A 20,973-nucleotide genomic window follows, 5' to 3' on the forward strand; every position below is an offset into this window, starting at 1 on the left:
TTATGGCTTTAATAGGATGTTTTAAATAATCAATTTAAAGTTTACATTTCTATACTGAAGGAAATCTGCAGACCTCATACTGGTGCGCCAGTTATTATACAAATATGATATGATCTTGCGGGCCAGATATAATCGTTCCATGGGCTGGATTTGGCCCCCGGGCCTTGAGTTTGACACCCGTGCTCTTCAGCAACATCCTGCCAGTGTGAGATAGGTTTTTCTACCATTGCCTCAATCAAGACAAACAACAAATCAAAGCTGGACATTGACAATGAACTGAGAGTGGTGGCCTCACAGCTGCAGCCAGGACCTGAGAAGATATGCAGCACAGGACGAACTGGTGGTCGTCACTGAAATTCCTGCAGAATGGAACTATAAAGCTTTAAAAATGTTCATTAAGTATCTGTTTTAAAGGCATTGTTCCTCTTCAAAGAGTCAGATTTTTGAAACTCTAAGGTGAATGTTGGTGTTTCTTCAAAATTAGGGTTCTATGATGCGGTAAATCACTGATCATCAACTGGCGGCCCAGGGGCCAAATCAGGCCCCCCCAAAGCTTCCTGCCCGGCCCCGAGATGATCATTAAATTCAGAAAAGCAGGAAAAGAAAATTTTGTGAAAATTAGTAGATATTAAAAAAATGTGTTAAAATGGGCAAAAATGGCCAGATAAAGGGGTTAGGGAGTGGGCGATAAGCATCCAAATGGGTTGTGGAGTGGGACAAAGGGACAAAGGTTGGCAGGAAAAGTGGTGAAAAGAGGTTAAAATGTGGCAAACCACCAGCATGTCAAAAATGGGTTAAAAGTGGCAAAAATGGTGAAAAAATAGTCAAAGACAAAGTAGTGAAAAGGCAGGAAAGTGTGTTAAAGAGTGATACAATAGTAAAAAGTGGCAAAAATGTTGCAGAAATGGCAGAATGAAGCAGTGAAGTGGTGAACAGTGTGAAACATGAGTTCATATTGGTGCTAAATCACAATTATGAGGGCCCATTCTCTGGGATTTTCAGGAGCCCAGCTATTTCTGTGGGCATGCCTGTCTCCTTGTGGTCTACGGCATCATAGATAAGGGTAGATCTCACTGGTAATGCCTAAAAATGTCCTGCGTTTTGAGGGAAAATACAAATACTAATAAAATATTATGTTAATCAGAACAAAATATTGATTTGATTTTTCTTATCTGGAAGTCCGGCCCCCAGAGACTCTGTCAAGACTAGATCTGGCCCTTGTGCAAATGTACTTGATGACCCCTGCAGTAGATTTTTAAGGCTAATACTGTGTTTGTCGTACATTTACACATTTTTACATGTTGATTTGTACAGTGGGGCAGTGGGGGTGGTGGAAGATATTTTCAATCTGTCAAAGGGGGGCCCAGCAGAAAAGGTTTAGGAACCACTGGCATAGCCAGAGAATAGGTCAGGCTGATGAAGCGTCCAGTAGAGGGCAGTATGAGTGTGTTTATGCCTTCTGTCATGACCCAACATTTACCTGTTAGATTGACTGTTTCTTAATCGTTCATTCATCGTTCATTTTATCCATTTTCTGTCAAAATAAGAGTTTCTCCAGATTTCTGAGGTTGGTTTCAAAAAGGAAATGGAACTGCCAGGAAATCCAATGACCTACCCTGACCAATCTTGCCACTTTTAACCCATTTTTCCCTCTACTTCGTCCATTTCACTTTACGCCCATTTTTGCCACTTTTTCCCTTTTATGTATGAGGGGTGACAGGATTATGTAATTGTTTTAAATCTAGGTTGTTAAAGTTTTCTGTTTTATTTTCTGCCATCCTGATGTTTGTGCACTACTGCCCAGTTTTAGTCTAGTTTGGCTCACAACAACTAAGTTTAGAAGTACTTTAATCATTCCTTCTGGGTGTAGATCAGTGGTAATCATTATGAAGAAGTTTATCAATAACCACAACGCTGCGTCCAGCAGTCCTTTGGCAGCAGCAACGCCAGGCACAATTAAAAACAATGAAGGGATTTAAAAATGCACAAACTTTATTAAACTGCTTTTTATGTTAAATAGATGACGTTAATCAGTGGTTGTTTTATGGTTGTTTTAGGCACTAAAGCACGGGTGTCAAACTCAAGGCCCGGGGGCCAAATCTGGCCCGTGGTTCAGTGATACCCGGCCCGCAAGAAAATATCATATTGTTTAACTGGCCCTAAAATATGAGGTCAGATTTCCTTCAGTATAAAAATGTAAACCTAACCTTGATTATATCAAATATCCTTATTGTTGACATCACAGATTACATCAAGTTCAATTTACTTTTGCCCTGATTCATTTTTCTCAGTGTAACCAAAAAGCTGCGGCTACTCCAGAAAAAAGTCCCAGTTTAATCATATCAAAATCTGAAACAGTCCAAACAACTGCCTGTGGTCTGTCTAGGTCAGGGGTGTCAAACTCAATCACAGCAGGGGCCAAAATCTGAATTTCGGTCAACCTGAGGGCCTAACAGGGTCAACATTTAACTGAAAACTGTCAACCATGTTTTCACAGGTAATGAATTTTGGGGCAAATTAAACAGAGATGATAAATGATTTTAAGATTTCTAAAATATAAAAGGTCAAAATGAATAAATATCACAGCATCAATGTTACTGTATGTCCATGTCAAACAAATGATAAATAAATAAATAAATGAGTTTAAAGGCTCAAATCTGAGATAACTTTATAAGTCCTAAAGGTCAAAATACAAAATTAAAAGTCAAAATAAGGTTTTTGAAAGGTAAATATATAAGATAGATTACAAAATCAGGGGTTTAAAAAGTGAAAATAGAAGATAAAATTCAAAATTGTGACTCTCAGAGGTCAAAGTATGAGATAAAATTCTCAATCAGGTGTTGAAAAAGTGAAAATATGGGATTAAAATTTAAAGTTAGGAGTTTAAAAGGTCAAGAGATGATTTGAAATGAAAATTTGTGAATCTTAAAGGTCACAATAGGAGAAAAAGGGTCAAAATTATAAATTTAAAAGGTCAAAATATGAAATAAATGTCAAAATCCTAAGTTTCAGTCATATTCTTGGGATGCAAAATAAAAATATTTAATGAAAACACAAATGAATTTCTTTCCCTCATTCCTGACTTTTTATCTCATTATTTCTACTCTCTACTTTTCCAGATTTTTATGACTTAACAAAGATTGTTTTTATTTTCAAGGTTAAATTTACATTTTTATATTGGGGGAAATCTGCAGACCTCATAGCAGCAGGCACTTTCTAATTAAGATATGATCTTGCGGGCCGGGTAAAACTGCACCGCGGGCTGCATTTGGCCCCTGGGCCTTGAGTTTGACACCTGTGGTCTGGGTAGAAGTGGACATATTTTGTTTTGCATTTTGTGCAATTTATTAAATACATTCTAAATTAATATACACTTTTAGGAAAAGTCAGACAGCAGCAGCGTTGTTACTTTTAATTCAGCAAAGTTATACGTAATAAAATGTGAAATCAGTCAAAATGACTGCCATGAGTTTTCTAGCAGTAGACAGATAGAAACATAAGGAAACAGAACAGAATACTAACAATAGCTTTATGGGCTGATACTGAAATGTAATATCAAGACACTGCTGACCTCTGATTGGTCAGAGTATTGTTACGAGGAGCGTCGGTAGTGGGATGTCCTGCATAGAAATCAAACCCCTCTCATTGTTAGCCTCATGCTGTGTCTTCTCAAACTCTCCTGTATTTCTTTGTATTTTGTCTCAGTCTGGAGCTGTCTATTGAAAGAATCTTTTCTCCTTGCTGTGACAAAAAGCTGAAGACTGAATGTCATGAAAATGTTGGTGCACCACCCTACCTTCATGGAGAGCTACTAAAGAAGTATTCAAACAAAGTACCAAAACTTTGTAGACATCACCGTCTCTGTGTGCCCCACTCCTCAGTCTGGCTCTGATGCTTTCTGCTGACAAACCCCTCAGCTTTGAGCTCTTTGGTAAGTTGCGGTTGGGTTTGTCAGACCTGATGTGTTTCTCTGAAACAATGACAGGAAGCAACCACAAAACAGTGTCTGGGTACACGTAGGTGAATGTTAAAGATCTGTGTCATGCCCTAAAAAGAACTCATTCACTGCAGAAAACCTAAAGTGTAAAACAGCTCATGCTGCTGTTTTCATTGTTTTGATTCTTAACATTTAATGTTGTTTTTGTTAGGGTGTTCGGTTTTGATCATCCTGCTGAAGGGAGCCAAGAGTATCAAAAACAAATGGCTGTCATTGTTGTCATTGCCATTTTCGTAAGAGTTCATTGTTAAACTAGGGCTGCTAATTTGGGATTCATTAATTCTAGTTGATTATTTGCATATTCAATCCAGCTGAAATGGAATTTTAAAACGAACTTTTACATCCATTTCCTTTTTTTTTAAGGTGTAAGGAAATCACTTCCAAGACTCTGTTACCCTTGATGCCCTCTTTTGTTATCATTTTGATTTAGAGAGCCCTGGCAGCAGACTTTACATGCTGTGTGTTTTCAGCTCCACTGCTTTGCCTTTTTCAAGACCAGTGGTTTTCAGAGTATGGGGTACACCTCCTCTGGGAGGGGGGGCGCTGGAAGACTTCAGGGGAGGGGCAGTGTGAGAAAACTAGGAAAAAAGTTATATGAAGTTAACTGCAGCAATGAGTGGTGCAGAACCGTGAGATTTTTAGTTACTAAAGAGGAAGTTATAAGTGAAATGAGCAGAAAAAAGAGGAAGTACAACCATGACTATTAAAAGCTTGGATTTTCACTGATAACTCCTGATGATGTTCCATGGCCACGGTGTGAATTTACAAAGAGGTGATTGCAATTGACAGCATGAGGCTGTGTGACAGTGTTAATTTTAACATCTATTTTAGTGTTAGTCTCAGCCCAAGTCTTTAGATTAAATGCCTTTAGTTTTAGTCACGTTTTAGCCATTTTTACCATTATAGTTTTAGTCGACGGAAACTCATAAACATTTAAGTAATTTCTACCGTTTTTTGTTTTAGTTGACGGAAACTCATAAACATTTTAGTCTATTTTTAGACATAAAAAGTCCTCACATTTTAGTCTTTCATTTTAGTTCAAGCATTTATTTTCTTGCCTAAATCTGGTACCAAATCATGGTAGTGTGTTCTCTGCACTCTGCCAAACCTGGGGTCCCTGCTTTCTACAGCTGAGAGGCAGAATAGCTACAGATGCATTGTTTTTGACAGATTTACCCACAGTGAAGTAATATCATGGATTTTGAATGTCCAATGAAAATGAAATTACATTTTAGTCTAGTTTAGGGCTGAAACGATTCCTCGAATTATCCGGGTAATTCGATTAAAAAAATTCCTCGAGGCAAATTATCTGCCTCGAGGCTTCGCTTAAATCAGTCCTGTATCCATATAAGCCCACGCTGTATCGCGCCGTATGTGCACGGCGTGCTGTGCTTCGCACGGACGGCTATTTATGCGGCACAGTGCCCTTGTTTTCGCTGTTACTATAACTTAACATGCATGATATGAGGCGTGAAAATCACAAGGGAAGAGAAAGAGATGCAGTAATGTTTACAGGTAGGCTACTCGTCCTGCGTTTTTACGCATCCACTGGCTGCGGCTTCATGGCAGATATGGCACTACTCCTGCAACTGTGAACCTATGCAGATCTCTGAGTTTATGTGCTGGCTGCATGACTCGCAGCACTCAGTTTCTGTCTACAGACTTTAGGGAATTTCATAAACTTCTCTGATTGACCCGACGGTTTCACAGAAAACCTTTAGGCTTCACGATTTAAGTCCTGCTTTGGTGCTTCCCCCCTCTCTTTCTATCTCTCTCTATCTCTCTCTCCGCCTGCGCATGTTATCAGCGCACTGACGTCTTGATTCCAGCGTATTTTTCAAAAAGTTTCAGCATCCCGAACAATTTGATAAGAATTCTATTGATAATGAATTGACACCAATAAAACGGAAACACGCTATTGCCACAGACGGTGACTGAGATCAAAGGTCAAAGTTCATCATCATACAGTCAGGATTCAACAGGTCACAGAAGCAGCTTTGTCCCTTAAAATATGTTCTCCATGTCAGTGGATGGTCTTAAAAGGATGAACTCACAAACAAAAATGTACAAAAATTGAAAGTGAACACCCTTTTGAAAAATAGACCATATTCCTGTAATCTAAAGGTTCACCCTTCAGACATCATCAGACCACTTGTGTGAATGATGGAACTTTATTCTTGCTAGAATGTAAAATATTACATTCATGCATAAAATAGAGGATGAAAAAATGATTTAGTGTCCCTTTACTTTAATGACTCACAGGAAAATAAATATGAACTACAATGAAAGAAATAAAGTACTACTTCTCTTGAAAAAGCCAAAGATTGATTAAAAAAATGCAATCTTTCTTATTAGAGGTCTCGATTAATCATCAGAAGAATCGATAGAGTACTCGAATGCAAATAGAATCTATTGCTGCAGCCCTAGTCTAGTTTTAGTCGTCTTGATGAAAACTTCGCTTACTTTTAGTCAGATTTATTCATCACAGATCTGTCTTTGGCTAGTCTTAGTCTAGTCTTGTGGGAAAAAAAGCTGTCGACAAACAATTTTAGTCATAATTTTAGTCAACAAAATCAACACTGCTGTGTAAACTTTGGCATCATACTGAGACTTAGCACAGACGTTTAGTGGAGTTTTTTGACAGGATGCAAAAGGAGTTTTGATCACATAAAAAAGCAATGGAGACGTGGGCACTGTTTATACCAAGGCAAACGAAGCATCATAACAGGAAGATCCCAGAATACAGAAGAAACACACTGACCCACTCACATATCTTTACAGATAAAGATCTGTGATCAGTAATGGGACAAGCTGCAGGGTGAAAAATGCAAAAAATTTCAAGTTTTGAGTCATCTGACCACAGAACAGTTTTCCATTTTGTCTCAGTCCTTTTTCAGTGAGCTCTGGCCCAGAGTTGTGTTTACATGTGGCTTCTTCTATGAATGAAACAGCCTTAACTTGCATTTGTAGACGGTACAGAGAACTGCCACATGTGGCTCTAGAGCCACACCTTGAATATGACTGCTATAATCCATTGATATTTATTTGGTTTTATTTTTTATTATCAAACACCTGAAAACAGACAAAAAGAGATGAATTGTCTCCTTTTTACAAAAGCATAGAATATAAGCTCTCACAGCACTGCATGACATTGAAGGTGAAATACAGTATGTGGCTGCACAAAACAATGAATCTGTTCGGCTCATTACATCAAATAAAAGATGCTAAGCTGCTCCTTCATTGGTTTAGAAGTTTTTGGTAGTTTCTATGCACTGAATGATGACACATTGTTGCAGCCTTCTGATGACATGCGGCCTGAGATGCAGATGTCAGACGTCCCACGTGACGAGCGAGCAGAGTAGAGGTACTTCTTGCTGAAGCACCACAGGTCCACCACGATCTGCCTGAAGTGGTTCCTGAACTTCACCCCTATGAAGGCGTAGAGGATTGGGTTGAGGCAGCAGTGGAGGTAAGCCATGCTTCTGGAAACAGCCAGAACTTTAAGTTTTATCTTCTCAGCCTCACAGCTCCTCTCCTTAAACAGAGACACAGTGTGGATCAGTAGGGCCACATTGTAGGCCAGGTGGCACATGATGAAAACCACAACCACAGCCAACACCACACGCACAGCCTTGTGCCTCTGGCTGCTCTGTGCTCTCAGCAGGGTGCTTATGATGCTGGAGTAACAAAACACCATCACCAGCAGAGGAACCAGGAAGCCGACGGCCATTTGTAAACTGGGAACGAGCACCTTCATGAACTTTGCTGTCTGTGATGTGGGAAAAGATAGCTGACACATCACTGTGGCATTCTCCGCCCCCAGGTAGCTCTGCTCAAAGCGCTCAGTATACATGAGAGTGGGAAGAGTCAAAGCCACAGCAAACAGCCGAGCAGATGAGGCGGCTGTAGATAAGCATGTGAACAAGCACCAAATGATCTTCAGGCCTGAACTATGGCTATGTAACGATCTGTACTGATGAGGGCCAGGAGGAGCATGCCACTGTACAGGTTAATATACAGGACTGAAATGGCTTTAAAGTGCAAAAAAATGGGGGAAATAAGGTGGAATAGGATAAAATTGATAAAAAAATTTGATATAAAAAGGCAAAAATGTGTTAACTGTATTTAAAATGGGCAAAAAGTGTTGTCAAAGGGGCTGATAGAGGCAATAATGGGTCATCAGAGGCAACCAAATGTATAAAGTGGCAAAAATTCAATTAAAAGTGGCAAAAACAGGCAGAAAAAAGTGATGGAAAGGGTTTAAAATGGACAAAAATGGGTTTTAAGTGGCAAAAATGTGCTAATAATGGTACAATTGGTGTTAAAAAGTGATGAAAAAGGCATAAAATTGGGCAAAATTGGTATGAAATAGCAACATTATAATTTTAAAAATACACATAGTTTTTTCAAGAATCTGATGACCCCCTCTCAGTGTCTCGCGACCCCAAGATTGAGAACCACTGTTCTGAGGGACTCTGTGTCTCTGAAATGCTCCTTTTACACCCAGTTATGATACTGACATGTTGCCAGTTAACCTAATAAGTTATAAAAATACACTTCCCGCTGTTTTTCATTAGTACCACTTACTTTTCCAGCCTTTTGTTTGCCTGTCCTTTCTTTTTTTAAAAGTGTGTCTGTCATCAAATGCAAAATTAGCTAATATTTTTATGAAATGATGAAATGTCTCAGTTTCAACATCTGATGTGTTGTTAATCTTTTACTGTGGATAAAATAGGGGTTTCTGAGATTCGCAAATCATCGCATTCTGTTTTTATCTACATTTTACACAGCGCCCCAACCTTTCTGGAATTGGGGTTGTAAAATGCATTGGATTTACATCTGCTTAAGGCTTCCATATGTCATTTTCTCAGGCGCACATTTGTGATCCACTGAAAAAATATCTGTGCATCATTTTTGGGGCCCGACCCACCAGTTGAAAAACACTGCAGTCTATGGATCTGACAATAACTTTGTGTCCTACACCATAATATTATTCCTTAAAACTCTAATAATATTAAGCATTTCTATAATCCAGTGTTACTCAACCCTGCTCAACCAAAGAGCCAAATTGTTGAAAAATACCTTTCCAAGAGCCACAATCTAAGGGGTGAAAAGTGGCAAAAAAAAAGTTTGAATTGGCATTATCAAAAAGTTAAGGAAAGCAAAAATGGGTGAAAAGGGGCAAAAATGGGGAGGAAAACGTGGGAAAAGGGTCAGAAAGTAGCAAAAATGGGTGAGAAGTTGCAAAAAAATAAGTTTCAGGTTGCAAAAAATGGTCTTAAAGTGGCAAAACAAGGCAAAAAATGAGTGAAAAGTGACTAAAATGGGCAAAAAGCAGTCCAGAGTGGCAAAAATAGAAAACAAGCAGTATTTAATGGCAAAAGGTGGCTGAAATTGGTGAAAAGTGATGATAAAGGGCAAAAATGGGATAAAAGTGGCTAAAAGAAGAGGCAAAATGGGCAAAAAAGAGGAAATTGTGGTACTTAACATATAAAGGTAGCTTAAAGGGGCAAAAACAATTGTGAAAGGGGGTAAAAATTGGATAAAGGTGGCAAAAGGAAGTGGCTGAAATGGGCAAAAACTAGGAAAAAAGTGGTATTCAATGACAAAAGGTACCTTAAATTGGTGAAAATGGGGAGGAAAAAATGGTGAAAAAGCGCAAATATGAGATAAAAGTGGCAAAAAAACTGGTAAAAGTTGCAAAGTTTTCGTGTTTCATGTCGAAAATGGGCAAAAAAGTGGTATTTAATGGCAAAAGGTAGCTTCAATGGGCAGAAAGTGGCAAAAATGGTGAAAAGGGACAAAAATGGGATGAAAGTGGCAAAAGGAAATGGCTAAAATGGCATAAAATTTGGAAAACAGTGGTATCTAATGACAAAAGATATGTTAAATGGGTGAAAATGGGGAGTAAAAATGGTGAAAATGACAACTATGGGATAAAGGTGGCAAAAAACTGGTAAAAGTTGTAAAAAGAAGTGTCCAAAATGGGTAAAAAACTGGTATTTAATGGCAAAAGGTAGCTTCAATGGGCAAAAATGGGATACAAGTAGCAAAAATGGGCAAAAAAGAAGGAAAAAAGTGGTATTTAATGGCAAAAGGTAGCTTTAAATAATGAAAAGTGGCAAAAAAATGGTGAAAAAGGGCAAAAAAATTCCTTTTTTAAGGTTTCCTGGGGGAATAATTAAAATTATGATATTAAAGAGCCACAAATAATCACAAAAGAGCCACACCTTGAATATGACTGCTATAATCCATTGATATTTATTTGGTTTTATTTTTTATTATCAAACACCTGAAAAAAGACGAAAAGAGATGAATTGTCTCCTTTTTACAAAGGCATAGAATATAAGCTCTCACAGCACTGCATGACATTGAAGGTGAAATACAGTATGTGGCTGCACAAAACAATGAATCCATTCGGCTCATTACAACAAATAAAAGATGCTAAGCTGCTCCTTCATTGGTTTAGAAGTTTTTGGTAGTTTCTATGCACTGAATGATGACATATTGTTGCAGCCTTCTGACGACATGCGGCCTGAGATGCAGATGTCAGACGTCCCACGTGATGAGCGAGCAGAGTAGAGGTACTTCTTGCTGAAGCACCACAGGTCCACCACGATCTGCCTGAAGTGGTTCCTGAACTTCACCCCTATGAAGGCGTAGAGGATTGGGTTGAGGCAGCAGTGGAGGTAAGCCATGCTTCTGGAAACAGCCAGAACTTTAAGTTTTATCTTCTCAGCCTCACAGCTCCTCTCCTTAAACAGAGACACAGTGTGGATCAGTAGGGCCACATTGTAGGGCAGGTGGCACACGATGAAAACCACAACCACAGCCAACACCACACGCACAGCCTTGTGCCTCTGGCTGCTCTGTGCTCTCAGCAGGGTGCTTATGATGCTGGAGTAACAAAACACCATCACCAGCAGAGGAACCAGGAAGCCGACGGCCATTTGTAAACTGGGAACGAGCACCTTCATGAACTTTGCTGTCTGTGATGTGGGAAAAGATAGCTGACACATCACTGTGGCATTCTCCGCCCCCAGGTAGCTCTGCTCAAAGCGCTCAGTATACATGAGAGTGGGAAGAGTCAAAGCCACAGCAAACAGCCAAACAGCCGAGCAGATGAGGCGGCTGTAGATAAGAGCACGTGAACGAGCACCAAATGATCTTCGAGCCTGAACTATGGCTATGTAACGATCTGCACTGATGCAGGCCAGGAGGAGCATGCCACTGTACAGGTTAATACTGTAGGCTGACCTTAGCACCTTACAGACCACAGACCCCATCAGCCAGCTGTTCTGCTCATTGTAAATGATCAAGGGCAGAGCCACAACGAATATCAGGTCAGCTACAGCCATGTTGAACAGATAACTGTCCGTCATGGTCTTTGTTCTCTTGTAGAAGATGTAGGTGACGATTACGAGAGCATTTCCAATCAGGCCGAAGGCACAGATGATGGAGTGGATGTAGGTTTGGGTGCTGATCTCCACAGGATTAGGATCTAGATTGCAGAATCCATCTTCATCGTCGGTGTAATCTTCACTGAAGTAATTGTCTGTAGTCACCACATCCATGGTTTCAATCTAAAGGAGAAGATGCAAATATTTACAACAGTCAGTAAATAACAGAGATTATCACTTGTTTCCTCTTACAGAGGGAAATCAACCTGAGTCCATTCATTCTTGTCGGAATCTCTGTGATGTCCCTCAACCCTGCAAAACTCCCCTCCTCCATAATATTTTAATCTGCCATGAGAACATAAAACTAGATTGAACTTTAAAGGTGGATTTTGGAGAGAATGCATGACAGTGTGTTGGCTTGGCAAACAAACTGCTAAGTAGCTAACAGGCTACAACCGGTCACATTTATCAGCTTGATATAAAAATACTGTTGGATTAATTACTTTGATATGAAATACGGCATGTTTTATCAGTTTATGTAATTAGTCTATACAGTGCTTATCACATTTATTAGACCACCCTAACCCTAACCAAAGTAAGGTTTATGCCACAGCTGCCCTAAATTAACAGCATTGGTAATTACCAAAATCGTTTTTTATGTTTCTGCAATGGTTAATACACCAATATGTAGAAGCTCTTTAACCCAAATGATATTTTTAATCTTAAAATATAATTATTATTGTTATCCATGAAATTTCAAATTAACTGATTTACAAAAAAAAGCTGACAAAATAGTAAAGCACATTATTATTTCTTGATTAATATGTCAAATTATAGTTATTTACTTGCATTCCTGAACAGAAAAATGAGTTTTAGTGGTTGAATGTGATGCTTGATTAATTTCTGACTTCTCAGAGAAGCCCAGTGAGCCGGCTCAAATTTGGGTGAATTCAGTTTGAAATTCCTCATTCTGTTAAAAATTGTAAAACATGAAGAGCTCACTGAAAATGAAAGAGTCCGCATTACAGCCCTTCATGATGCTGGATGGTCTCTGAGACAAATATGACAGGTGGTCTAATACATTTTTTAAGCACTGTATTTATATATAGATATCATTTATATATAGATATATAGATATAGGTATCATTACACTGTGATTAATCATGAATAATCACAGCTAGGGCTGTCACGATATCAGATTTTCACTTCACGATGATCGTGGGCAAAAAATGTCACGATAACGATATCAAGATATCAATAAAAATTTGAATAATAATAGGAAAATTAATCTGATTTATCTTTAACTTTATTTATGTCGTGTTCTCTCTTTTGGCAGATGAATTACACTCAAAATACCTGTCTAAGGAGGTACTGCAGCTGCTGTGTCATTGCGGAGGGTCATATTTCTTAAAAATGCAGAAATATTAATAGTAAGGTTTTTATTTATTGTGTAGCATGTGCTTTTAAGCTTTTGAAAGTTAAAAAAAAACATCTGATTTGGGTTTTTTTGGTTGTTTGGTTTTTTTTCAGTTTGGCAACAAAAATGAAATTTTCATGTTGTGATCAGCAGGTTAAATCTTTTTATCAAAATCCAAGATAGTTTTTTTCACATTCATCAGTAATCAGAGATAACATACTTTCAGCAAAGTTAAAGATTCAATGCTTTTGAGAAAACATTAGGGGCATAGACCCCACAAGCCGCCCCATGGCTCCACCTCCGACTGATAAAACTTATCCACCACACAGGATTTACACATCATATCAGCAGTGTCAGAAATGTAGGGTTATTAACACATTAAGAAATGATTAATTACAGACGTATTTCAAGAGCACCTGCAGCAGTTTTAACTAGAATTATCCTGTTAGCTCTACTAAAAGAACAAAGTTAGAGGGCTGTGTTGGGATCAGGTCTGAATTTAATTTTTGCTTGCACTAAAACTGTTTAAGTAAGTAAACAAGACACAGTCTGATTCCTTAAATGCGCACAGAAGCTTTAATGCTCTTTATAGCGCTGCAGACCTGTGAGCGTCTCCACTGCACTGATGAGCCTCATGACGCACAGGAAGAGACAGGCACAGAGATACTGAGCCATAACACTGTTACTTGAGGGGAAATCCCTTCTATCCATAAAAATTGGCCTCTTTTCATAAAGCGTTTAATTTACGGACAGGGACAGGAACAGGAAGGGGCATCAAGAGTAAAAACAAACTCTCAGAGAGAGCTGAAGGAGCGCTGCGCTGTTTGGCACTCGCTAACGATGATCAGGAAAATCCACCTACGGCTTAAAAAACAAAGGACGTAGTCTGTAAATATCACCCTGATGTTACTCTTATCAATACTGTCCAGTTAAATTAGTCCAGGCTGTCAGCTGCCGATGTTTTTGGAGCGTTGTAGCCGACGAGGATGTGAGACTTTTCTTTCGTGCTTCATTCAGTGAGAAAACTTGGTTTAGAACAGTGAAAAAACCTTATTTGTCAAGGGCAGTGCTTCAGTGAACGCAATATTATAATATCTTAACCTGATCACAGCTTCTGTCATTCCGTGTTTTACGTGGAGGTTCAGACTTTAGGAGGAATTGGATGCACATGTTGTGGGTGCAGGTGGGAGAGAGGGATGACACACACTGCATGTGCAGGTGTTAAGAAACTCAGGGGGAATGGGCAGGTAGGGTGTTAGCTGTCCAAGGCAGGGCTCTATCTCTACATCCTGTACGTTGTGAGCTGTGTGAACGAGGAAAGAGTAAACTTTTTTTTTCTCTAAACGTCTTGCTGAGCTCCCAGTGTGCATGAGCCGCTGACGCGCATGGAGAGAGAGAAAGCGGTGAAGTGAGGCTGGACGGTTTCACGAGCGAGGTGAGAGGAGTGCAGGAGTTGATGATCTGTTACATTGATGGACTTGTTAAAAATGTTCAGGGCTCGTGATGGCGCTGGGGTAGCACTAGATCATTTTCACAATATTATCATATGCACATTTTTAGCATGATATTGAAATTTTATTTTTTAATACCATGGTTATCAATACCGGTATACCGCAACAGCCCTAATCACAGCATTTTTTAAAATAGTTTAAGTATATCTTTATGGCTTTAGATTTACAAAGGTTGTTATTGTCAAGTGTTTTATTTTTATTCTTTTATTCTATGTACAGCACATTGAAAGTGCTGATCTGAGTCCTTATCGATACCACTATCAATACTTTCTATAGTTTGGTGGAAAGACAAAATAAGGGCAAATATTTAAACTACAAGTGGTCTTAGCTGAATAGTGCTTGAGTTAAAAAGCTATGATTCAGTCTGTCACGTCTATTTTATATCTCTCAAATATAAACACATAGTCACACTGTATTTATTAAAGTTTCTCTTCAAAAACTACATTTTCCCATATTTATGTGACATCTGAACACATCATAACATAGAGTACAGTTGTTTAATTTACTAAGGTGACCCGAACGCATCATATTTTCCATCTTCAGCTTGTAAAGTTCGCTAATTAACTTCAATTTTGCCAATTCCACCGTGGATTTCTACACTGGATTAATATTGTTAACAAACAGAACTGTATCAAAGATTTGGAGCACTTTTCAGCATTTATCTGAGCAGCTGAAGAAGAAAACTGTCCTGAAGCAGCTGAAGAGAGTGGTATGACCATCGCTCGATCCCATGTTCTTGTTAGCGTCTTTGCTAACATTAGCAAAGATGTGCTTTGCCTGAAGGTGGAACTTAAGACTCGTTGTGCTTCAGTGTAAAGACAGTTCATCACTGCAGCATGTACCCACAATTTTGGTTTTATCTTAACTAATATTCTCCAGCTTTTTAAGAAGAAAATCGCCATTAAGCAGACCTGGGTCTGTCTCCTCACTCATCACTGCTGGCTGTGTCTGACCCTCTCACCTCTTCACCCCCAGGCACGTAAACATCTGTGCTACAGCTAGTTTTATTTTTCTAGTTGGTTGCTTTCCCCGTGTTTGTGATCCTCCCACACACAAATGGAGTTTCACATATACGTCTAAAGATAAAGATCTTTTCTACTTCAGAGAAAAGAAGAAGCACAAAGTGTAGACAACACCTGCAGCCTACCTTTGCGTGAGATCACGTTGTTTCTAAATGGGCTGTATTTGGGTCAGTCATCAAAACAGAGGAAGAGCTGAACTAGAACAAAAGCTTCTTTAACCTGTTAACTGACATAAAGCTCTGAGCTTTCCCATCACAGACACCTTTAACCCAGAGCTTTATTTTGCATATCCTATTATGGAAAAAATGTACATTGAAAATAAATCTCCTTTTAGTCATAATTCTGTCATGTAAGGGCTTAAAAAACATGAATCCAAACTGCATAACATTTCTTGCTCACTTTGATCAGTCTTTTAAAAATAAGAGGCAATTGAATTATTTCTGAACTTTTTTGTGCATGTTGGTTTTTGTGTAACTCCTTGTATCCAATAGTGCATGCATGAAGGTGTATTAGAGCCACTATTTAAAATAAATCTGGGGCAGAGATGACCTAGTGGTTACGTGGGCCCCATGGACATGGGCGGGCAGGGTTCAAGTCTTTTTTGTTCTTTTTGTCAGTAGGTGCTTGGGGGTGAAGAGGTGAGAGGGTCAGACACAGCCAGCAGTGATGAGTGAGGAGACAGACCCAGGTCTGCTTAATGGCTGTTTTCTTTTTATAAAGCTGGAGAATATTAGTTAAGATAAAACCAAAATTGTGGGTACATGCTGCAGTGATGAACTGTCTTTACACCAAAGCACAACGAGTCTTAAGTTCCACCTTCAGGCAAAGCACATCTTTGCTAATGTTAGCAAAGACGCTAACAACAACACGGGATCAAGCCATGGTCATACCACTCTGTTCAGCTGCTTCAGGACAGTTTTCTTCTTCAGCTGCTCAGATAAATGCTGAGAAGTGCTCCAAAACTTTGAGCCAGTCCTGTTTGTTAACAATATTAATCCAGTGTAGAAATCCACGGTGGAATTGGCAAAATTGAAGTTAATTAGCTTATATACAATATACAATAGATGTGACAGACTAAATTATGGCTTTTTTACTCAAGCACTATTCAGCTAAGACCACTTGTAGTTTAAATATTTGCCCTTGTTTTGTCTTTCCACCAAACTGTAGAAAGTATTGATAGTGGTAACGATAAGGACTCAGATCAGCACTTCAATGTGCTGTACATAGAATAAAAGAATAAAAATAAAACACTTGACAACAACAAACTTTATAATTCTAAAACCATAAAAAATACTTAAAATATTTTTTAAAATGCTGTGATTAATCATGATTAATCACAGGGTTGTGATGTAATCGATCGAGTAACAGCACTAATCAGAATACTGAAAGAGGTCATGTTACCTTATGCCGAAGAGGAAATGCCCTTGAATCGGGTGTTTTAACAAGACAAAACCCCAAATACACCAGTAAGTGAGTGGAATCTTGGTTCCAGACCAACAAGATTAATGTTATAGAGCAGCCAGGCCGATCTCTGGATCTTAAGCCAATAGAAAATGAGTGGGGTGACATGTAAAATGCTGTTTCTGAGGCAGAATTGAGAAATGCAGAGGAATCATGGAATGTAGTCCAGTCATCCTGGGCTAGAATATCTCTTCACAGGTGCCAGAACTAGGGCTGAACGATTTGGGAAAATAACCTAATTTTGATCTTTTTTTACCCAGTATTGCAACTGTGATTTGAAATGTGATTTTCCAACAAACACAAGCAATAAAGCATTCGACATAAAAAACCAACACAATATTAGACCAATATTAGAAGAATGGCTGAACAATTTTGAAAAAAATACCTACAGTGCTTAACAAATTTACTAGACCACCTGTCATATTTGTCTCAAAGACCATCCAGCATCATGAAGTGCTTTAATGCGGACTCTTTCATTTTCAGTGAGCTCTCCACGTTTTACCATTTTGTACAGGAATGAGGGATTTCAAAGTGAATTCACCCAAATTTGAGCCGGCTCACTGGGCTTCTCTGAGAAGTCAGAAATTAATCAAGCATAACATTCAACCACTTAAACTCATTTTTCTGTTCAGGAATGCAAGTAAATAACTATAATTTGACATATTAATCAAGAAATAATAATGTGATTTACTATTTTTTTTCAGTTTTTTGTAAATCAGTTAATTTGAAAATTCATGGATAACAGTAATAATTATATTTTAGCATTAAAAATATCATTTGGGTTAAAGAGCTTCTACATATTGGTGTATTAACCATTGCAGAAACATAAAAATGATTTTGGTAATTACCAATGCTGTTAATTTAGGGCAGCTGTGGCATAAACCTTACATTGGTTAGGGTTAGGGTGGTCTAATAAATTTGTTAAGCACTGCATTTATGATGATTTTGACTTTTATTGCAAACTTCATATGAACTGTTGCATTGCCATTCTCATGTTTTATAAGAACAAGTATACAGATTTAGAAAGTAGGATTTTTGTAGGATATTCTAAAAAGAAAGGAACTTGAATGATTGCATAATTATGTAATGCATAACATCTCTGCTGCAAAAATAAAAGTTTTAAACTGGTATTTTGACATAAATTTCAGGTTAAAGAAATATTGCACCTTTTGAGATTTGAAAATTTCAGCAGGCCATATTGCGATTTAATCTAATTTTCAATTCAGTTCGTAGCCCTAGCCAGAAGTTGGTTGACTCCATCTATCACAGATGTGAAGCAGTTTTCAGAAACAGAGGTTATACAATTAAATATTAGTTCAGAGATTTACAGGAAATCTTTAAACATTTTTCAGTTTATACAGTGAATGTTTTAGAAAAATGCAGACTCCACTGTTTTATTGAACAGCTAAATGTTCCTTTTTCTTTGCTTTCTGTAAATTAATTACAACTCTGATGAATTTTTCTTCATGTTTTCACTAGGAATAGAATGTGCAGAATTCTCAATGCATTTGCATGAATGGAAATTAAAGCTGTTATAAGGATTTTTTAAAAACCACTGCTATTGTTTCGAACACAACCTTGACTAATGCAACAAAAACATAGAGTACAACAACTATTTCACTTCAACAATAACAGACATGATGGCAGCAGTATAATGAGGGACTGTAATTATGTTTCATGGCCTTTATGTCATTGAAAACATGGAGAAAACTGAAGCATGTGGCCTAGTCAAACTAATTCAATCAGCTTCAGTGCAGTCATAACCAGAACTCTCCAGTGATTGTAACACTGCTGATGCATAAGACCATCAGATAACAGCTGTAGTTTCAACTTGTCATCATCAATACTGTCTTAATTTTTCTGTTTTTCTTTTAATCTGGAAATGACATTTTTATCTGGTCTTTTCTTGTGAATTTGGCTCATCAAAAGTGTCATGAAGTAATATGGACTAGAAGATGGATATAATCCCCTCCTTACATTGGAGCATTAGACCCCTTAGTATATTTTTCTCATTCACATTACAGTACATTTTTTCTCATTTACACAGAAAATATTGTGTGGGAAACATGCTTCACATTTACTTCTTCAAAAACATGATTTAAAGAATAGACATGGCAACATGATAGTATCTTTTGTTTCAGCACTTTCACTTCTCATATTTGACCTTAAGAACAAAAATACTGCAGTATAGCACTCATGAACGAGGAAGGGATCAGGTTTAGTTCAGACCTGTTTTGTAAGATAATAGATGAGTTAAATGACAGGCCTTTTATCTGGAAATGTATTTTAGAACATTGGATGCTCTTTAAATGTTGTTCCTCCATTCTAAATGGTTCCTTTCTGTGTCATTTTAATGCTCTTGTGTGAAACTTGAACCATTTTAACCTTTAAAGTGATCTGTCACTTTCAGAATTTAACATTCATATCATGAATGAGATGAATCATCTATTTTTTAATGTTATTTATTACCTCTGCACAGAATAAATGCACACTGAATTATCAGAACAGATCAGTGGTTCCTAACTGTTTCCTTTGGGCCCCATACATGCAACTAAGACAAGCCGAGCCCCTCCAAACCCCAACCCTTCATTGCAGTCAAAAACAACTTTTTTAATTTTATTAATGGATCAAACTCAAAGAAAATTGGTCTGTGCCCCCACCCCCCGGTGGTTCAGGACCTTAGGATGGGAACCACTGTAAAAAAGAATGTAATCTGAAAAGTTAAGTGTTTTTTCTGTTCACATACCTTGCAGTTAAATGCAGCTTCTCCCTCAGTCAGCGGCCTTTATCGTCTGGGTTTAATGTTGTAAATGAAAGGTGTAACTCTTCCTCCCAGGTTGCCACCTTCACCAAAGTGTGAAATCTTACGAGGAAAGATTTCAGAGTGGGGATTTTATGTCACAATAACAGGAAAAAAAAAAACACCAAAGAAGACAAAGCTGAAACTCAACCGCACTCTGACATGCTCTGAGACTATGTGACTGCACAGCTTCACTCATCTTCCTGCTTTTGACCTCAAACTCATGTACGTGCTGCCCACCTCTGTGCACAGGTTCTCCTTATCTGATACCTCCATCAACAAATAACACTGCGCGCAGGGACATTCCCCCTGCATGCTCATTGCATAATTACAGTTTTTTTTTGAAGTGCTTTACATTAGCACAAAACTGCTCAATTCACCAATCATTTTGTTTCTGAATACACAGAACAAATTTCAGTGCATCATCTCACAGTAGCAGAGGGTTAAAATAGAAATACAACAAAGGCCACAGGTTAGAAACAAGTATGTTTCACAGCAACAGTAATACACAGGAATAAAGCCACTGTTAGTGAACAATTCCATTTTTGCAGGAACTTATCAATCAATAATAATAACAGAATTGCACAGTCATTGTTAATGCCCTTGCACTAAAACGCTCATAGACTTGGTTCTGATGACTCAACAGTTACAGTGTCAGAAAAGAGAACTTTCATTTACCAAGCATCTTAGCCCTGCTTAATGTAAAATACCATCCACTGTTTCTTTCTGCTTTACTGCATCTCAAAACTCACTGTGATAAAATTTGTCACCTCACATTTGCACTTATCTGTAACTTAAGTCACTGGGGTTAAACGACTTACCTCATATTTTGATAATTACTCATCTGAATAAATCTATTTACCATACTCCAACACTGCAACATTCACTGTAACTGAAATGCTGTAAGAAGATTCTCTGTGGTAAAATGCCTCACTTCATATGAACATTGCACTAATCAACTATCTTAAACAGTCTCGTCCAGCTCATGTAAATCTGCCCACATCTTTGCATGTTTTATACTCTGATCATGTCTAGTCAATTCCTCACACCCAACCATACTATCAATGCACACAGACCTATATAGTAGAAATTCTACCTACAAGCACTTGTACATATTTAAATCTGATTTTTAAATACTTTTTTCAGTTTTATTTATTTTTGTACCTAATGTTTAATTTCTGTACAATGAGGGCAAAGCTAACCGGAATCAAATTCCTTGTTGCATAATCATATGGCCAGTAAAGCTGGATAAATATTTGTGGCTCAACATGGACAGGTAGCCTAACAAGTTTGTGTTGTAAAGATTGTAGTCTATCAGCTAAGGATCTGAAATAAAGTCAAAGAGAACTAGGAAAGGTGCTTTCT

At 38.1% G+C, this 20,973-nt stretch overlaps 1 protein-coding gene and 1 pseudogene across 1 annotated transcript; both read right to left on the reverse strand.

Annotated features, from left to right (window-relative positions):
- Positions 1–7,262: 7,262 nt before the first annotated feature.
- Positions 7,263–8,853, reverse strand: LOC121525982 (annotated as a pseudogene).
- Positions 8,854–10,419: 1,566 nt separating this feature from the next.
- On the reverse strand, positions 10,420–19,668 carry LOC121525785 (C-C chemokine receptor type 6-like). Its single transcript, XM_041811911.1, has 2 exons — positions 19,555–19,668; positions 10,420–11,580 (listed from the first exon to the last, which is right to left on the reverse strand). The coding sequence occupies exon 2, from the start codon at positions 11,569–11,571 to the stop codon at positions 10,483–10,485; it is 1,089 nt and encodes a 362-aa protein (XP_041667845.1). The 5' UTR covers positions 11,572–11,580; positions 19,555–19,668; the 3' UTR covers positions 10,420–10,482.
- Between the last annotated feature and the right edge of the window lie 1,305 nt (positions 19,669–20,973).

The sequence above is a fragment of the Cheilinus undulatus genome, linkage group 18 (assembly GCF_018320785.1).
Source record: "Cheilinus undulatus linkage group 18, ASM1832078v1, whole genome shotgun sequence".
In the NCBI taxonomy this organism is placed as follows: Eukaryota; Metazoa; Chordata; class Actinopteri; order Labriformes; family Labridae; genus Cheilinus; species Cheilinus undulatus.

Excerpts from the sequence above, each read along its gene's own strand:
- LOC121525785 (XM_041811911.1), bottom strand. The coding sequence starts at position 11,571 with ATGGATGTGGTGACTACAGACAATTACTTCAGTGAAGATTACACCGAC.